The 18,931-nt window shown below is 43.0% G+C and overlaps 1 protein-coding gene across 2 annotated transcripts in view; it reads left to right on the top strand.

The window, feature by feature from the left end:
• xpo4 (exportin 4) overlaps positions 1-18,931 on the top strand; it is a 207,546-nt gene that overhangs the window by 42,482 nt on the left and 146,133 nt on the right. For both annotated transcript variants that reach the window (XM_072476835.1, XM_072476834.1), the window contains exons 2-4: positions 13,306-13,411; positions 15,204-15,345; positions 18,083-18,221. In XM_072476835.1, coding sequence (XP_072332936.1) covers positions 13,306-13,411; positions 15,204-15,345; positions 18,083-18,221 — 387 coding nt within the window. The remainder of the gene's footprint in view (positions 1-13,305; positions 13,412-15,203; positions 15,346-18,082; positions 18,222-18,931) is intronic.

Here is an 18,931-nt window from a genome sequence, read left to right as displayed (position 1 = left end):
AAGTCGGCGGGGGGGGGGGGGGGGGGGGGGGGTGCGCGCGCGCGAGTAGCCCCCTGATCCGGCTGATAACTTGGAATGTGAGGGGCCTGAACGGGCCGGTCAAGAGGGCCCCGGTGTTTGCGCACTTAAAGGGACTGAAAGCAGATGTGGTTATGCTCCAGGAGACCCATCTGAAGGTGGCAGATCAGGTTAGGCTGAGAACGGGATGGGTAGGGCAGGTCTTTCATTCAGGGCTGGATGCGAAGAACAGAGGGGTTGCAATACTGGTGGGGAAGCGGGTGTCGTTTGAGGCACTGAATATTGTAGTGGATAATGGAGGTCGATAAGTGATGGTAGGTTGCAGGAGGTGAGGGTGGTACTGGTGAACGTATATGCCCCGAATTGGGATGATGCCGGATTTATGAAACGCATGCTGGGTCGGATTCCGGATCTGGAGGTAGGAAGCTTGATAATGGCGGGGGGGGGGACTTCAACACGGTGCTGGACCCAGCAATAGACCGTTCTTGGTCCAGGACGGGTAAGAGGCCGGCTGTGGCCAAGGTGCTCAGGGGGTTTATGGACCAGATGGGGGGGGAGTGGATCCATGGAGGTTTGCCAGGCCGCAGGCCAGGGAATTTTCCTTCTTTTCCCACGTCCACAGAGCCTACTCCCGGATAGATTTTTTCATTTTGAGTAGGGCGCTAATCCCGAAAGTGGAGGGAACAGAATGTTCGGCCATAGCCATCTCGGACCACGCCCTGCACTGGGTGGAGCTGGAGTTGGGGGAGGAGAGGGATCAGCGCCCGCTGTGGCGCCTCGATGTGGGACTGTTGGCGGATGAGGGGGTGTGCGGGCGGATGCGCGGGTGTATTGAAAGATACTTGGAGGCCAACGACAACGGGCTGCAGGTGGGGTTAGTCTGGGAGGCGTTGAAGGCGGTGGTTAGGGGAGAGCTAATCTCCATTAGGGCCCACAGGGAGTAGAGAGGGAGAGGTAGGTGGAGGCGATTTTAAGGGTGGACAGGAGTTATGCAGAGGCCCCCGAGGAGGAGCTACTTAGGGAGCGACGGAACCTCCAGACGGAATTTGACCTGATGACCACGCGGAAAGCAGAGGCACAGTGGAGGAAAGCGCAACGGGCGGCGTATGAGTATGGGGAGAAGGCGAGTCGGATGCTGGCACATAAGCTTCGTAAGAGGGAGGCAGCGAGGGAGATTGGTGGAGTCAAGGATAGAGGGGGGAATACGGTGCGGAGTGCGGTGAGAATAAACAAGGTATTTGGGGACTTCGATGGGGATCTGTACAGGTCTGAGCCCCCAGCGGGGGAGGAGGGGATGCGACAATTCCTAGATCAGCTGAGGTTCCAGAGGGTGGAGGTGGAGCAGGTGGCTGGTTTGGGGGCGCCGATTGGGCTGGAGGAGCTGGTTAAAGGATTGGGGAACATGCAGGCGGGGAAGGCCCCGGGGCCGGATGGGTTCCCGGTTGAATTTTACAGGAAATACGTGGACCTGCTGGGCCCGTTGCTAGTGAGGACTTTTAATAAGGCGAGAGAGGGGGGGAATGTCCAGGGCGCTGATTTCTTTGATCTTGAAGCGGGACATGGATCCACTGCAATGTGGGTCGTATAGACCGATCTCGCTCCTCAATGTTGACGCTAAGTTGCTGGCGAAGGTGCTGGCTACGAGAATTGAGGACTGTGTCCCGGGGGTGATTCATGAGGACCAGACAGGATATGTGAAGGGGAGGCAAGTAAATACAAATGTGTGGAGGCTTCTCAATGTGATTATGATCTCCTCGGTAGAGGGGGAAGCGGAGGTCATGGCAGCTTTGGACATGGAGAATGCCTTTGATCGGGTGGAGTGGGAGTATCTTTGGGAAGTGTTGCGGAGGTTTGGGTTCGGGGAGGGGTTCATCAGTTGGGTCAGGCTGCTATAGAGCCCCGGTGGTGAGTGTGGCTACGAACCGGCGGAGGTCGGAGTACTTTCGGCTGTACAGGGGGACGAGGCAGAGGTGCCCCCTGTCCCCCTTGTTGTTTGCACTGGCAATTGAGCCTCTGGCCATGGTACTAAGGGAGTCCAGGAAATGGAGGGGACTGGTCCGGGGGGGGAGAGGAACACCGGGTGTCGTTGTATGTTGATGACCTGTTGCTGTATGTGGCAGATCCAGTGGAGGGGATGGCAGAGGTCATGCGGATCTTTAGGGAGTTTGGGGACTTTTCGGGGTATAAATTCAACGTAGGGAAGAGTGAGCTCTTTGTGGTGCATTCAGGGGACCAGGGAAGGGGGAAAGACGGGCTACCGCTGAAGAGGGCGGAAATGAGCTTTCGGTACCTGGGGATCCAAGTAGCTAGGAGTTGGGGGGCCCTGCACAAGCTCAATTTGACGCGGCTGATGGAGCAGATGGAGGAGGATTTTAAAAGATGGGATATGCTGCCACTCTCACTAGCGGGTAGGGTGCAGTCGGTCAAAATGACGGTCCTTCCGAGGTTTCTCTTTGTGTTCCAGTGCCTTCCCATTTTGATCCCCAAGGCCTTTTTCAAACGGGTAAGCAGGAGTATCATGGGATTTGTGTGGGCGAATAAGACCCGAGGGTGTTTCTGGAGCGTAGCAGGGACGGGGGGGGCGGGCCTCGCGCTGCCGAATTTGTGTGGCTATTAATGGGCAGCCAATGTGGCGATGATCCGTAAGTGGGTAATGGAGGGAGAGGGGGCGGCATGGAAGAGGCTAGAGATGGTCCCAATCACTTGGTTCGATATTCTCCAATACTGGAGCGATTCCTTGATCGAGGGGTGGTCGTTTACCTCTCTTTGTGTCGGCTCCTGCTGGCGCCGAAAGGTCTGGGTCGGCTTTGTGTTGCTAATTTGTAGCAATTGTTCCCGGGGATGGCTGCTTAGTATGCAGATTGCTGGGGTGTTGAGATGTTGATGGCTGCAGGTATTGGTTTGGTCTGGCTTTTTCCAGAGGCGAATACACTGTTTTACCTGCAGCTGTCTGTTTGAGTCCTGTTGGCTGATTTTCCCATCAGCCTCTTCCGTTCGCCATTTTAGATCGGAGTTTGGCCATTCTAATCGGGAGTCAGCCATTTTACATGGCTACAAGTCCCCTAATGTGGAAGCTTGGATCAATGACATGGCAGAGTTCATCAAGCTGGAGAGGATAAAGTTTGCCTTGCGAGGGTCCGTGCAAGGGTTTTTCAGGCGGTGGCAACCATTCCTAGACTATCTCGCGGAGCGTTAGGAGGAAGTCAGCAGCAGCAGCCCGGGGGGTGGGGTGGGGGGGGGGGGTTTCTTTTGGGGTGGAGTTTGGGTTAAGGTGTTTTTTTTTCCTTATTTGTGTTTTTTTACTGTTATATGGGGGGTTATTGTATATGGGGGAAATCCAATGTATAATATCTGCTTGTTGTGTTCTTGTTTCTTTCTTTCTTGTTGGGGGGGAGGGTTTTGTTGAAAATCTGTTGAAAAATTTGAATAAATATATATTAAAAAAAGTATATATAAATTTGTGCCATCTATATAATTCGACAGTCAATGAAAGTTTTTTTTCCTGATTTAACTTCGCAAACTATTCATAATTTTGAACACCATTTCATATTGCAGAGGCCATGTTTTTCATAGCTAAAATCTCAATTCATGCTCTTGGCATTCTTCTTAAAAGTAAGGTCTTCTAACTGGGCACCGTATTCAAACAGGTTTAATGTGACTAATTAATTGGCTTTCTTTATTTTTAATATATGGTATTTCATATCTTCATCTGTTTGATCAATTTGTCCCTCAACTTTTAAAGTTCCCTTTGCTTTTCTACTTCAAAGATTTATCATTTTTTCCTGCATTTTTCTCTCATCCCTCAAATGTGTCGCATCACTTTACTCTGCAACGAATTTCAAACATCTACCCAATCACTGCTACCAGCTTGAACTTTAGAATCATAAAAACCTTACAGTGCAGAAGGAGGCCATGCGACCCATCAAATCTGCACTGGCCCTTGGAAAAAAGAGCACCCTACTTAAGCCCACTATCCCTGTAACCCCACCTAACCTTTTGGATACAAAGGGGCAATTTAGCATGTCCAATCCACCTTAACTGCACATCTTTGGACTATGGGAGGAAACTGAAGCACCCGGAGAAAACCCACGCAGACACGGGGAGCAAATGAAAACTCCACACAGACAGTGTGACCTGAGGCCACAATTGAACTGGGATCCTTGGAACTGAGGCAGCAGTGATAGCCACTGTGCCGCTGCCTTATTGCGGGACAGGAAGTAATTTGCAGTAATTTTTAGGACGAAGCTCTACCACTACCGGTGTTTTACAGTAAAGGATGCCAGAGCCATGATGATAATGGTTTTCGGAGAAACCATTTTCCAATGAAGTGAGAAGGCACCTGTATACTATTAAGTGATAAATAGGAATATCATAATCACTGCCGCTTTGGATTTGTCAGATGTATGGCACTCGTGCATTATTGTTTACTATCTTCTAAGATAATAATATTAACTTTGTACAAATGTTTTTCCTTGTGTCATGTGAGAGAACCTTTAAGAACTGGGTGTTTATTAAATAACTAGTGGATGTACCTTTAAGAAATGGGTGTTTATCGATTAGCTGCAGTGATGTCCGAGTGTGGGTGGAGCTGGGCTGGCTGTCTTTCATTTTTGCGTTGGGCTGGCAGCTACAGGGGTGTTTAGTTTCGTTTTGAGAGCTGGATAGCTGTAGGAAAGGCAAGCAGCTGTATAAGGATCTCTCTGCAATCTAAAGACTGTCTCCAGATCATTTGAGGATTTCAAAGTGATAACTGCTCTCAGTAATGAATTTAGACCTGATCTCTGTGTTAAAAAGGGTATTTTGTCTTATGGATGTTGTAAGGAAAGATTAAGGATTACTTATAGAGTGCTGTATTCTTTGGTGGGAGTGTTTTAGTTGATGGTTGCTAAGATGTTTACTGTGTGTTTAAAAATGTTAATGGGATTCGGAGAATAAAAAATTTTTTTGTTTAAAAAATACTTTTAGTTCTCTGTTGCATCACACCTGTTATGCTCCCCATAACCCCAATCTATTCAAAGTATGGGTCAGGTGAACTCCATGATACACTTTGGGGTTCTCTGAACCCTGGCCCGTAACATTTGTAACTAGTGTGATGAATTAATGTTATTGCTCTTAGTCCTGCACTTTGTTTTTAACTGGATTTTAACCATAAGACATAGGAGCAGAATTAGGCCACTCGGCCCATCGAGTCTGCTCCGCCATTCACTCATGGCTGATATTTTCTCATCCCCATTCTCCTGCCTTCGCCCCATAACCCCTGATCCCCATATTAATCATGAACCTATCTATCTCTGTCTTAAAGACACAGTGAATTGGCCTCCACAGCCTTCTGCGGCAAAGAGTTCCACAGATTCACCACTCTCTTGCTCAAGAAATTCCTCCTCATCTCTGTTTTAAAGGATCGTCCCTTTAGTCTGAGATGGTGTCCTCTGGTTCTAGTTTTTCCTATAAGTGGAAACATCCTCTCCACATCCACTCTATCCAGGCCTCGCAGTATCTTGTAAGTTTCAATAAGATCACCTCTCATCCTTCTAAACTCCAACGAGTACAGACCAAGTGTCCTCAAACGTTCCTCATACGACAAGTTCTTCATTCCAGGGATCATTCTTGTGAACCTCCTCTGGACCCTTTCCAAGGCCAGCACATTAGATATGGGACCCAAAACTGCTCACAATACTCCAAATGGGGTCTGACCAGAGCCTTCTACAGCCTCAGACGCACATCCCTGGTCTTGTATTCTAGCCCTCTTGGCATGAATGCTAACATTGCATTTGCCTTCTTAACTGCTGACTGAACCTGCATATTAACCTTAAGAGAATCATGAACAAGGACTCCCAAGTCCCTTTGTGTTTCTGATTTCCGAAGCATTTCCCCATTTAGAAAATAGTCTGTGCCTAAATTCCTCCTTCCAAAGTGCATAATCTCTCTCTTTTCCACATTGTATTTCATTTGCCACTTCATTGCCCACTCTCCTAGCTTGTCCCAAGTCCTTCTGCAGCTCCCTTGCTTCCTCAATACTACCTGTCCCTCTACAGATCTTTGTAACATCTGCAAACTTAGCAACAGTGCCTTCAGTACTTTCTTCCAGATCATTAATGTATATTGTGAAAAGTTGTGGTCCCAGCACAGACCCCTGAGGCACACCACTAGTCACCGGCTGCCATCCTGAAAAAGACCACTTTATCCCCACTCTCTGCCTTTTGCCAGTCAGCCAATCCTCTATCCATGCCAGGATCTTACCCTTAACACCGTGGGCTTTTAACTTATTTAACAGTCTCCTTTGCCGCACCTTGTCAAAGGCCTTCTGGAAATCTAACTAAATCACATCCACTGGTTCTCCTTTGCCTAACTTCCTTGTAACCTCCTCAAAGAACTCTTAACAGATTTGCCAGACACCACCTCCCTTGCTGACTCAGTCCTATTTTACCATGCACTTCCAAGTACTTTGTGATCTCATCTTTAATAACAAACTCTAAAATCTTACCAATACCGAAGTCAGGCTAACTGGCCTATAATTTCCCTTCTTCTGCCTCCCTCCCTTCTTAAACAGTGGTGTTACATTAGCCACCTTCCAGACCTCTGGGACGTTTCCTGCTTCCAGTGATTCCTGAAAGATCATCACTAATGCCTCCACAATTTCTTCAGCTATCTCTTTTAGGACCCTGGGATGTAGTCCACCCGGTCCAGGTGACTTATCCACCTTCAGACCTTTCAGTTTCCCCAGAACCTTCTCCTTAGTAATGGTCACTGCACTCACCTCTGCCTCCTGGTCCTCCTGGAGCTCTGGCATCCCACTGGTGTCTTCCACAGTGAAGACTGATGCAAAGTAACTATTCAGTTCGTCTGCCATTTCTTTGTTTCCTATTATTACTTCTCCAGCTACATTTTCCAGTGGTCCAATGTCTATTTTTGCCTCTCTCTTACCTTTTTTATATGGAAAAGATCTCTTCCTATCTTACTTTATATTACTAGCTAGCTTGCACTCATACTTCATGTTCACTCCCCTTATTGCTTTTTTTAGTTGTCCTCTGCTCGCTTTTAAAGGCTTCCCAATCCTCTGGTTTCCCACTAATCATCGCCACTTTTTATGCTTCTTCTTTAGCCTTTATGCTGTCCTTGACATCCCTCGTCAGCCATGGATGCCTTGTCCTCCCTTTAACATGTTAAACCTTAACTGGGAACTATTGTGACATTGCTGGTTATCTTTATTCCCCTCCCGTGTGGTCAAGTGTTTGTTTCTACCCTCCCCCAAACTGACTTTGCTTTGTTCAAGAATGTATTGTTTTTAAGAAATTGTGTTGCTGCATTGTTTACCTCATAAATTGGTCCCACTGGGTCTATGTTATCCTGCAGTTTGTTATAAGTTAGTAGTTCAAGGACCTGAAGCCGCTTTTACAATGCTAATCATTTAGTTCAGATACTAGGAGACCAATATCCAATGCACTTTGTCAATATTATTTGACGTCATTTTTCTTGGTCTGTGATTACTAGAATATCGATAGCAGTTGTGCGCTCTATAAAATTTGACATCAGATTACCAGTGTGGCATCTGCCACTTGGTTTCAGTGTGTATCTGACCATGAGTAGCCTGTTGGGTTACAGGCACTATGTGTTTACTGAGAATAGGATGTATTTTATAACTCGCTTTATCCTTTAAATCTGTGCACATTCGTCAAGATAAGTGAAAGTGAAGGAGTATTGTATTATAGTCAAACTTTTCATGATTAATAAACATTTTTATTGTTGTTAAAAGCCAATTGGCAGACCTGATACACTGTTCATCCACGTGTTCTGAAAAAAAAAGTTAGTCTTTTGAGCCAGGGTTCCATTCTGGGACCTTCTTGTCCAGTAGTAACATCAACTAGGATCTTAACAATTGTAATTATATGAGGCCAAAATCACTGATTCTTGTCACACTCCATAAATTGCAACCTGTAGGGCTGTACAGTGGCGCAGTGGTTAGCACTGCTGCCTATGGGGCTGAGGACCCGGGTTCGTTCCCGGCCCTGGGTCACTGTCTGTATGAAGTTTGCACATTCTCCCTTGTCTGCGTGGGTTTCACGCCCAAAACCCAAAGATGTGCAGGTTAGGTGGATCGGCCACACTAAATTGCCCCTTAATTGGGGGGAAAAAAAAATTGGGTCCTCTAAATTTATTTCTTAAAAAAGTCACAGCCTGAACACTTGAAAATTACCCATTTAACCCTACTCTCAACTTTGTGTCTGTTGACCAATCTTAAATCCATGTGAATATCTCCCCAAATCCACAGGCCGTTTATTTGTATTAATCTTTTATGTGGCATCTCATCGATTACCTTTTGGAAATCCAAGTATACTACGTCTGGTGGTTTCCCTTTTATCTACCCTGCTCGTGAGTTTGGTTGTGAAGTTGACAGTGGTAGAAAGCAGGGAGTGGCGATGAACAGTTCTTTGGACTGGAAGGAGGTTTATAGTTGGGATCCCTGGGTTAGGTACCGGAATCACTTTTCTTGATGTATATATTAATGACCTAGACTAGGGTGTACTGGCTACAATCTTAAAAAACGCATATGACACAAAACTTGGAAGTATAGAATTGTGAGGAGGATGCAGAGAGGCTGGTGGAATGTGTGGAGATAAGGCAGATGAAATTAAATGCAGATGTGTAAAATGAGAATTTTTGGTATAAACAATGAGGAAAGAATTTATGAAATAAAGGGTGTGTATTCTAAAGGGGTTGCAGGAACAGAGGTACCTGGGGTTATATTTGCACAAATCGTTGAAGGCTGAGCAGGTTAAGAAAGTTGTTAAGGCATGCAAGATCCTGGGCTTTATGTGTAGAGAGGCACAGGATAGAAAAGCAAGGAAGCTATGATGAACCTTTGTAAAACACTAGCCTGACCTCAACTGGAGTATTGTGCCCAATTCTATGCAACACGCTTTAAGAATGATATGAAGGCTTTATAGCCTCTATCTATCTTTGTTGCGCAGTGATTGGTTAGAATCGGGAAAGCATTACCTGAGAGTGTGGAGAAGACGGATTCAATCCTGGCTTTCAAAACGCCATGAAATAAGCAACTGAAGAGAAAGGCTTTGCAGGGCTGTGGCGAAGGGACTACAGAGTTGTCTTTTCAGAGAGACAGCATGTACATGACATGCTGAATGGTCTCCTGTACCGTGACCATTTAGTTCTGTAATTTTTGATAAAAGTCTGGCAACTTATTGCACCTGGATTACTGTTTCAAATATCGAATAACATCATTTGAACATGACTGTCACTAGTTTCTCTTCCTACAGTTATATTTAATTAAAAAAGAAACCCTGGCTACTTTTGAAGTTTCAATGTACCACACTTCCAATATATTGAACCGTCACACATCCAACGATACATGAAACTTCTGATTTTAATATTGATTTCTGGATCTAAAATAGTAGGGTGCCTTTCAATGCCTGACTTAAGTAGTCTTTGAGCATTAACAAAGTATTTCACTGTGAATCATCGCAGCTGAAGATGTTACCGGCTGACACAAACATATGCACTTTCCAGCAAAAGTCACTGGGTGGTGAGCAAGAGTTACAATTCAGAATTTGCTACTCTTCAGTACCAGACGAGGGAGTAAAACCGACTGAATGATGGACAGTGAGTCGTTTCATGTTTAGAATTTATCACTTAAAAATCAAGAGGGAGAATTGCTATTTCAATGTAACAGTAGAGGCACCAAGCGTGGTATTATTAGCTACTGATGTTGCAGTGTTTCACTCCATCCATATGGATCTGTGATATGGAAATGGCAGCTCTTCCACTCAACTGTCTTTGGCTGCTGTTACTTATTTTCAGGTGTGATGTATTTATTGATACATTTTATTTAGTCATCAGTTTCCCAAATGTCAAATTTGGAGCAAGGAATTGCTGGTCCAAACCTTTCAGGATTAGTAATTCAATTCTGTAATATAATTTTATGGCAAAGTTGTGTGCAAGTGTAGACATTGAAGTTTTGATTTACTTTAGCAGTACTTTCACAGTCACCTAATTTGGCCGTAAGCATTTTCTATGGAAAGGATCAGTTTAAATCCATGCCAATCCAGTTGATTTTGCCTCTTTTAAATAGTTGGGGGCTAGGATTTTGATTTTCAAATCTTGACAAGAACCTTTTTTCCTCACTCCCATAGTCCCAAAAGAGGAACAGCTGATCTCTCATCAGATACCTTTTCCCAATAGTTCCATTAAATAGTGAATTTAGTGGAATTAAGAATTTTCCAATCTATGGTGATATGTTGATACTGTAATACACAAAGCCACTTCACTGTCCTAGCAGTGTACCATCAGCTGAATTAAATGGAAATAGCCTGGACAGCAGATTAATATGCTGTTTGACTCTCCTTCACAGCATACTACAAAAAAGATGTACAACAGAGGGTAGAATGGAGGTTGAGAATTGGTGCATTTAATTGTCACAGTGAAATGTGTACACACATTTTCATCAGGCAGTTGAGTTAGTTTAATCTGTTGTAACATGGCTTATTGATTTAAACTTTCCTGAGTGGAAAGTTAGACCAGCGTAATACCAGATTTCTCTCTCCACAATTTTTTTTCTACATGCAAAGCATTGGGAGAGGTGATGCCTGCCTGGAAGAAGCAAGATATTTATTAAAAGAGGTTAATCAGCCCCCACTGCCTTGCATTGTATTTCCCAATATTCATCTTCATCCATATGGAGTGACAACCTGGATGCTCATAATGCTAAATATGCATAAATGAACAAAGAGCATGAACTATTTTTCATGTTTATAGATTCGGGTTTTTTTGGTTATCTACTGGCCCTTGTGTTTTGATCGCCTGAAGGAGGCCATTCATCCATTCCTTAACCTTCCTACAAATGTTTGTTCTTGGATGTGGGCTGCACTGTTAAGACCAGCATTTATTGCCCAACCCTAATTGCCATTGAGCTTTGATGAGCCACCTTCTTGAGCCATTGCTTCCCCCAGTGCTTTTCGGTAGGGAGGTCCAGGAGTTTGACTCAGCAATGATGACAGAATGGCGATATAGTTCCAAGTCAGGATGGCGTGCGATTTGGAGGGGAATTTGCAGATGGTGGTCTTCCCATGTCCCTGCTGCCTTTGTTCGAAGCCATAGAGGCTGCTGGTTTGGAAGGTGCTATTGAAGAAGCCATGGCAAGTTGCGGCAATGCATCTTATAGATGCTACACACTGCAGTCACATTGAGCTGGGGGTGGAGGGAGTACCTGTTTAAGGTGGCATATCGGGTGGGTGCTGATCAAGCATGCTGCTCTGTCACAGGTGATGTTGAGTGCCTGATTATTGTTGGAGTTGTGCTCATCCAGGCAAGGGCAAGTATTCCATTATGTGCCTGACTTGTGCCTTGTAGATGGGGGAAAAATCTTTGGAAATCAGGAGGTGAGTTACTTGCCACAGAATGACAGAACTGTGCTGTGTCTTTTTACTGGTAGCTTTATTTATTGCCAACACCAGGAAATTCTTGCGGGGGGGGGGAGGATTTAAGAAAACATTTCAGCCACCGTGATGAGGCACAGGGAAAGGATGCAAGTGTTTTTACATGATTGATTTTTGGTGACAAAATCGTGGCTTGCGCTAAACTTATAAATTAAGCAATAATTAACCAAATGATGATTTGAGTTAAAAATATGATGATGGATTTGATTAATCCACATCTTAATGTACTTCATTCAATAATTCACTTAGCAGTACAGCATATACTGTATGTGGCTGCACTACTGTATATTTACTGAAGTGGGAGCTGTTGTTCGAAATATTGAATTCTTTTCAGTGATATTGTTATACAGCATGAGAACAGTTGAATATTCCTATTTATGTAAAAGATTAGCAATTATTTAATGCCCTTATTACTTAGGCTACTGTTTTCAAAATAGGTTTGATATCAAAATTACTGATTAGTTACATTCAGTTTCAATCTGTTTGTGTTTATATAGGCATTTTGTGTTCCTCTAGATGTTACAGAATTATTCATTAATTTAAAAAATGAAATCAATGCTGTTACCCTTGGATGGATTAATGGTGTAGCCAATTTAGTCAGTAAGATTTGACAAACAGCATATAAGTTGACTAACCTGTTTTTAATGGTAAAAAGAAATTACTGCGGATACTGGAATCTGAAACAAAAACAGAAAAGACTTGACAGCTCAGCAGATCTGACCGCATTGTGGAGAGAAGGGAGCTAATGTTTCGAGTCTGGATAACTTTTGTCAAAGTGTTGGTGGAAGGAAAATGTTGGCCAGGTCACTTGTGAGAACATCTATTCTTCTTTTCACATAGTACCGTGTAATCGTTTCTGGGTCCACCTGCTCCATGGGCAGAGGAAGCCAGGGCCATAGTTTAATGTCTCATTGGAATTGCTGCACCTTTAACATTGAATTCTTCCAATACTGCAGTAGAGTTAAGAGTATTTATTTTTCATTTTGTTTTTTCCATATCTGTCATATCACCCGATTTGGCCCCTGTCCCAGCTCATCTGTTGTTGAAACCCTCAATCATTCCTTTGTTTCCTCTCGACCTGACTATTCCAGCATACATATGGTCTACCACATGCAACCCTCTAAACTTGAGGTCATCCAAAACTCTGCTGCTTGTGTCTTTACTTGCAGTAAGTACAGTTTGCCTTATTATCCATATGCTTACAGATTTACATGAGTTCCTGGTCAAGATACATTTTGATTTTAAAATTCTCACCCTTTTTTCAAATCCTTCCATGGCTTGGCATCTCCTATAATCTTCTCAGATCCACAATCCTCCCAGATATCAATGCCCCCTCCAATTCTGGATTCTTGAGCATCCCCAGTTTTAATTGCTCCATCTTTGGAAGCTGCGCCTGTGCTAAGCTCTGGAATTCCCTTCCTACACCTCTCAACTTCTCAACCTCACTTTCCTCTTTCGAGGCACTCTTTAAAACCTAGCTCTTTGACCCAGCTTTTGCTCATCTGACCTAATATCTCCTTATGTAGTGTCATATTTTGTTTTATAATGCTCCAGTGAAGCCTTTTGGGGCACCTTATTAGATATGATATAAATATAAGTTGTTGGTTGGTACTCCTAAAGCAGTGATCCTTGTTCAACATATTGTTTCCTTTTGCTCATGCATAATGCTGTAAAGTTACACTGTTAATCTAGTATGAGAGCTTCAACATTTCTGTTAACCAGTTCAAAATAAAACATACAGCTGGGTTACATAATACTTGAATTTAGTTTTCTACCAATTTGCATGTTCAGTGACAGCTGAAGATCAGTTATAATATTTTATTTTCCTCTTCCACAGGCACCCCCATCCATGGTCAGTCATGAACAACGTCAACATGCAGAACACATATTCCTGTCATTTAGAAAATCAAAATCACCATTTGCAGTATGTAAACACATATTAGGTAAATCTGTCCTGTTTCTATCTGCTTAAAATCAAGATTACTAAAAGTGGGATAATTTTCAATTCTCTGCTTTTTAATTGTGTTTGCGCATTCTGTATAAAGCCCAGCGGAAATCATCCCTTCATCAGTTGTGAAAACATACTCAAGTGTGTAAAATAACAAAGCCCCTGCGTCAGCATTTTGTTTTAACGGGATTGTCAAATTTGATATATTTTGTTTCTCCCCATGTTTGTCTCGCTGAGCCACACACATGCTACAGTATGAGGGAATAGGTAGGCAACCTACTGTCAGCCCTCTGCCATTTGTTAATCTTCAGATAGTCATTAGATTCGCTGAAGTAGTCTGGTGATAACTTCCCATTGTTTTTTTAAATTCTCCCCACCATGTCTAGGCACATAACTTTCAACAGTTTCCCACACCAGCATGGTTAGGTTAGAATGTGGCAAGAATTGAATTTGTTCCTCCACCCCTGTTCCTGCAGATTGCTGGTGCAAAGACTTTTTCCGTCGATGTGTGGCAATGTTTTTGAATTTTGAATACAGCCCACAAGTCCAAATTGGTATTTGCTTTTTATGTATCATATGGGCAATAATGTTGACCGTTTTGCTCATCAACTGTTATGATTTAGGTTCACAGACATACAAAAGATGATAATTGAGTAGCTGTGCAGGCTGTAAGATCTTTTTAAAAAAAAAAAGTAAATATAGAATACCCAATTCCTTTTTTCCCAATTAAGGGCCAATTTAGCACGACCAATCCACCTACCCTGCATATATCTTTGGGATGTGGGGGTGAGACCCATGCAGACACTGGGAGAATGTGCAAATTCCACACGGACAGTGACCCGGGGCCGGGATCGAACCTAGGTCCTTGGCACCGTGAGGCAGCAGTGCTAACCACTGCATCACCATGCTGCCTGACTGTAAGATCTTGTGAAATAAGTCTTAACTTATTGAAATGTCCCACAATTTGCCTTAAGTTGGAAATTATTAATGAGGTCACAAGGATGATAGCTGTGTGTGGAAAATAAACAAAATTGTTTTGATAAACTAGCAGTTGCTGATCTAATGTTGCAATTGAAGTACATTATTGGAACAAAGTAGAGGGACTTGTAGCTGACCTGAAAATTCTGGCTGACTCTGTTTAAGAAATAGGAATTAATTAATTGGAACAATTGTTGGTTCTGTGTGTGAGACTCTGAACTTCTATAACATAGCTCAATGCACAGAGATCTGGATATCAGATACTGATGAATCTAAATCCAAATAACAGTGCAAAGGGCCATCAACCTTAAGTTTGTCAGCATAACTTAAAAAGCTTTTGCACACTAGACTTCAGGAAATAAGTAATTTCTTCCCCATTCCTTTTCTCACCTGCCATACCAATTCCTGACAGAGCTGATCAATGACCTTGCCTCGAGTTTCTCTAGTGCGGTTCTTTAAACAGCTGGTGGTGAGGTTATGAACATATTTAATTTAACTGTGTTCAGTTTCCCTTTGTACTTCGGGTGAATGGTCTCCTCAACTGTCAAGCTGAGAAAGGCAGCTGAAGTAGCCATGTGAAGAATTGTGCACTTTAACCCAGGAAGGAGCACGTTAATGTTGTCTGATTCCTGCCTGTTTTTCCTCATTGCCTGTTTTGCTCTAGATATTGGTGCATAATGTAGTTGATGAAATATTTCCCACTATTGATTGTTATGTGGAATTTACCAGTGTTTAGATACAATCATACTATTAATTGATAATAAGGAACAACGATTGTTGTCTGAATTGTTTTGGTGTCTTCTTTGCAGAAACAAGTAAAGTTGACTACGTTCTTTTTCAAGCTGCCACAACCATAATGGAAGCAGTTGTGCGAGAATGGGTGCTCTTGGAAAAAAACAGCATTGAGTCGCTACGGACATTCCTATTAACTTACGTCTTACAAAGGCCTAAGTGCGTACCATGTAAATTGAGTCTTTGGATACAATCAGAATTCAGTTAGTGTACTCCAGCGGTTTTCCTAAGATTTCATGAAATAGTTTCTCTTACTGTTGAAAGTGGTTTGACTTCAGAAATCCTGTTGAAGTTATGTGATAAATTCTAGTTACCAAATTATAGGTGACTCTGACTATATAAGAATGTTAACTGGTAATCGTTATTCAAGTTTATATTTAAAAAAAAGAGAAAGAAATGTTAGTACGAGTTACTAATTAGTTGTCATTCTGATTTCTCTCTTTATAATGTGACCAGAAGTTGAAAAATCTAGCAAATGGTGAACAGATGGAATCAAATTCTACTTTTGGGGCAAAGTTTCTGTGTTACTCCACCATTCCTGAAATCCATTAGGCCTACAATTTAATGTTGATGTAAAATGATGCCTTTAAAATTAATCCAGTTTTCATAAGTAGGAGGAGAATGTGCCTTACTCCATAACACTATGTTCACCAAACAGCAGTAAAAATTGAATTGACCGATGGTATTTCATTGGCGAACAATGGAATTATCTAATAATGAGGTATAATTTGGCAGAATATGTGGGGAGGGGCCATATTAATGTTTCAGGTTAATGACCTTTCATTTTTATATCATATTTCCAGCATCTATATTTTGCTTGTGATCAGGTAAAGTTTGATGCTTGAACTTTGCTAAAATCCATTTGCTGATACAAACTCTCGAGTATATTTGTCTCACATTCTACTCTACCTTGATTGGCACCCCTCCCACAAACATTAAATCCCACCACCACCAATGAACAGTGACAGCAGTGTGTACCATCTACAAGATGCACTACAGGAACTCACCAAAGCTCTAAGGCAGCACCTTCCAAACCCGCATTCGTGACCTTCAAGAAGGACAAGGGCAGCAAATACCCTACCTGGAAGTTCCCTTCCAAGTCACTCAGCACCTTGACTTGGACATATATCAATGTTCCTTCACTTTCGCTGGGTCAAAATCCTGGAACTCCCCTCCAAACAGCACTGTGGGTGCACCTACACCTCAGAGATTGCAGTGGTTCAAGAAGTCAACTCACCACCACCGTCTCTAGGGCAACTAGGGATGGGCAATAAATTCTGGCCTAGCCAGTGACGTCCACATCCAGTAATTGAATAAAATAAAATAGCTGCATTATAATAGGAACTAAGCAAGTATGCTAACTGAACTTGATTTTTGCAACTTTTCCTTTTTTGTAATGGATTTCACGTTTGGTTGGAGTATATTTCAATAACTGTGATACATGCTTCAACTGATTCTCTCTCCATGTAGTGTCCTCATTGTTTGAGGGTTATGCCATAATATCCCTGTGGGGTAATGTGAGGAGGTAAGCCCCAAGAGCTGTTTACATCAGGACGGGGGCTGAACTCATGTGTTTGGTGCGATTCTGTGTAACATTCTAGCCATCTAGCCAACTAGCCCCCTTTTCCAACTGATTACTCTTTATTATAAGCCAAGTGAAAAACAAGCATTTGTCAAATTAATTAATTAGACTATTAATTTGAATCAATTTAGTGGGTTTTTCTTTAATGTTTAAACGTGCAAATCAGAGGAAATGTTCTTTTTGGGGACCGGCCTGTTTAATACTCAGTCATATCAGTGATCTTGAGTTGTGGCTGTGTCGTCTTTCAGACCGCTCCCAAGCCAAGACCAACAACTACCACTGTTGAACTGCGACCACTAAGACAGCTGGAACCCCACCTAAGAAAAATTGTCCCATTGCAATAATATATGATGGTTGAACAAAATGCTATGGAGCTTTTTGTAAAGAAATTTCCCATTGTTCAGTTGCCTGGTGGCACAGTCGTTGTTGCATGGTGACACAGTGGTTAGCACTGCTGCCTCAGTGACAGGGACCCAGATTCAATTCCGGCCTTGGGTGACTGGCTGTGTGGAGTTTGCACATTCTCCCCATGTCTGCGTGGGTTTCATTGGGGTGCTCCATTTCCTCCCACAGTCCAAAGATGTGAAGATTAGGTGGGGATGGGGCGGGGGATTGGAACTAGGTAGGGTGCTCTTTCAGAGGGTGGGTGAATACACTTTTTTAATATAAAAAGTTTTTAGAGTATCCAATTAATTTTTTCCAGTTAAGGGGCAATTTAGCGTGGCCAATCCACCTACCCTGCACATCTTTGGGATGTGGGGGCGAAACTCACGCAAACACGGGGAGAATGTGCAAACTCCACACAGACAGTGACCCCCGAGCTGGGATCGAACCTGGGACCTCGGCACCGTGAGGCAGCAGGGCTAACCCACTGCGCCACCGTGCCGCCCAGGGTGGGTGAATACACGATGGGCCGAATGGCCTCCTGCACTGTAAAGATTCTACTTGGGCAGTTGTTTTAAATTTAACTGACAGTTGGTGAATCTATGCTTGAATACATGTTTGTAGAACATGTATTACCCCTTTCAGTAGAAATTTTGTATGGACATTAGGAAATATTTTATGTTACTGATGTTCAGCAGCTGGGCTGAGTTGCCTAGAAGAGTCATCAGGTTAGGACACGGCCCGTTTAAGGAATGAATATGTGCTGTAATGGGAAGATGGTAGTTGGTATTTTGGAAAGTGAGTGCAAATTAGCTAAAATAACATGGATGTGAATTTCTTTTAACATACAATTCTTTGCATTATATTATATGGTATGCCTACCATCATTTTCCCTTGAAAGTAGCTAATGTGTCTGTTGTTTCTTTATAGCCTTCAGAAATATGTTCGAGAGCAGATATTATTAGCAGTAGCAGTAATTGTAAAGCGAGGCTCATTAGACAAAACCATTGTCTGCAACAGCATCTTCCATGAAGTCAGCCACTTAATAAGCAGTGGTAACCCAGCAGTGGTAAGTATTCAGTGCTGCCATTTGGTTTTTACATTGTTGCTGTAATTGCTACTTTTGCAAGTAGTGTGTTCCTTTTGCTAGTGGTGTTTTATTTCTGTGCAGTTTTGTCACATCTAAGATGGTTTTACTTTTGTTTTTCTCTCTTTGCCACTTTTCTCCCTGTAGCCCCTGTAGGGCCAGAGGCAAGAAATCCTTTTCAGTTGCCAAATGTTGAATATGGGAACAATATCCCAATGTGTTCAGGATGAAGAACCGGTGGCAATTCTACAGCCTCTCACCCATCTCCACAAATCCCTTATTGTATCCAACTCTTTCATGAGAGCCAACAAATTTCCCAACAGTAACCTTCTCAACCCCAGCTGTGTCTCCAATCTGACATTGTCAGCTGTTCACCTTGTCTCATATTGTTTTAGCTCCTGAACATCCAGCATCTTGTTTTTAGAAGATAACGAGGGCATTGTAAAAAAGGCTTTAATCATGGGGGATTTTAATCTTCATGTGGATTGGGGAAATCAAATTGGCAAAAGTAGCCATGAGGAAGAATTCATAGTGTATTTGGGACATTTTCCTCGAATAATATGTTGTGGATCCAATCAGGGTTCAGTCTATTTTTGAATATGTTATGTGTAATGAGGCAATCTCTTCCATGTCTAGGGGGTGACATACATGTCCTACCAGCCTCCATCATCTCTTGACCACGGTGTCCTACA

This window comes from Scyliorhinus torazame, chromosome 15 (genome assembly GCF_047496885.1).
Source record: "Scyliorhinus torazame isolate Kashiwa2021f chromosome 15, sScyTor2.1, whole genome shotgun sequence".
NCBI classification, from domain to species: domain Eukaryota; kingdom Metazoa; phylum Chordata; class Chondrichthyes; order Carcharhiniformes; family Scyliorhinidae; genus Scyliorhinus; species Scyliorhinus torazame.
Note: the sequence above shows the minus strand (reverse complement) of the source record. Positions and strands in the feature narration are given on the sequence as shown.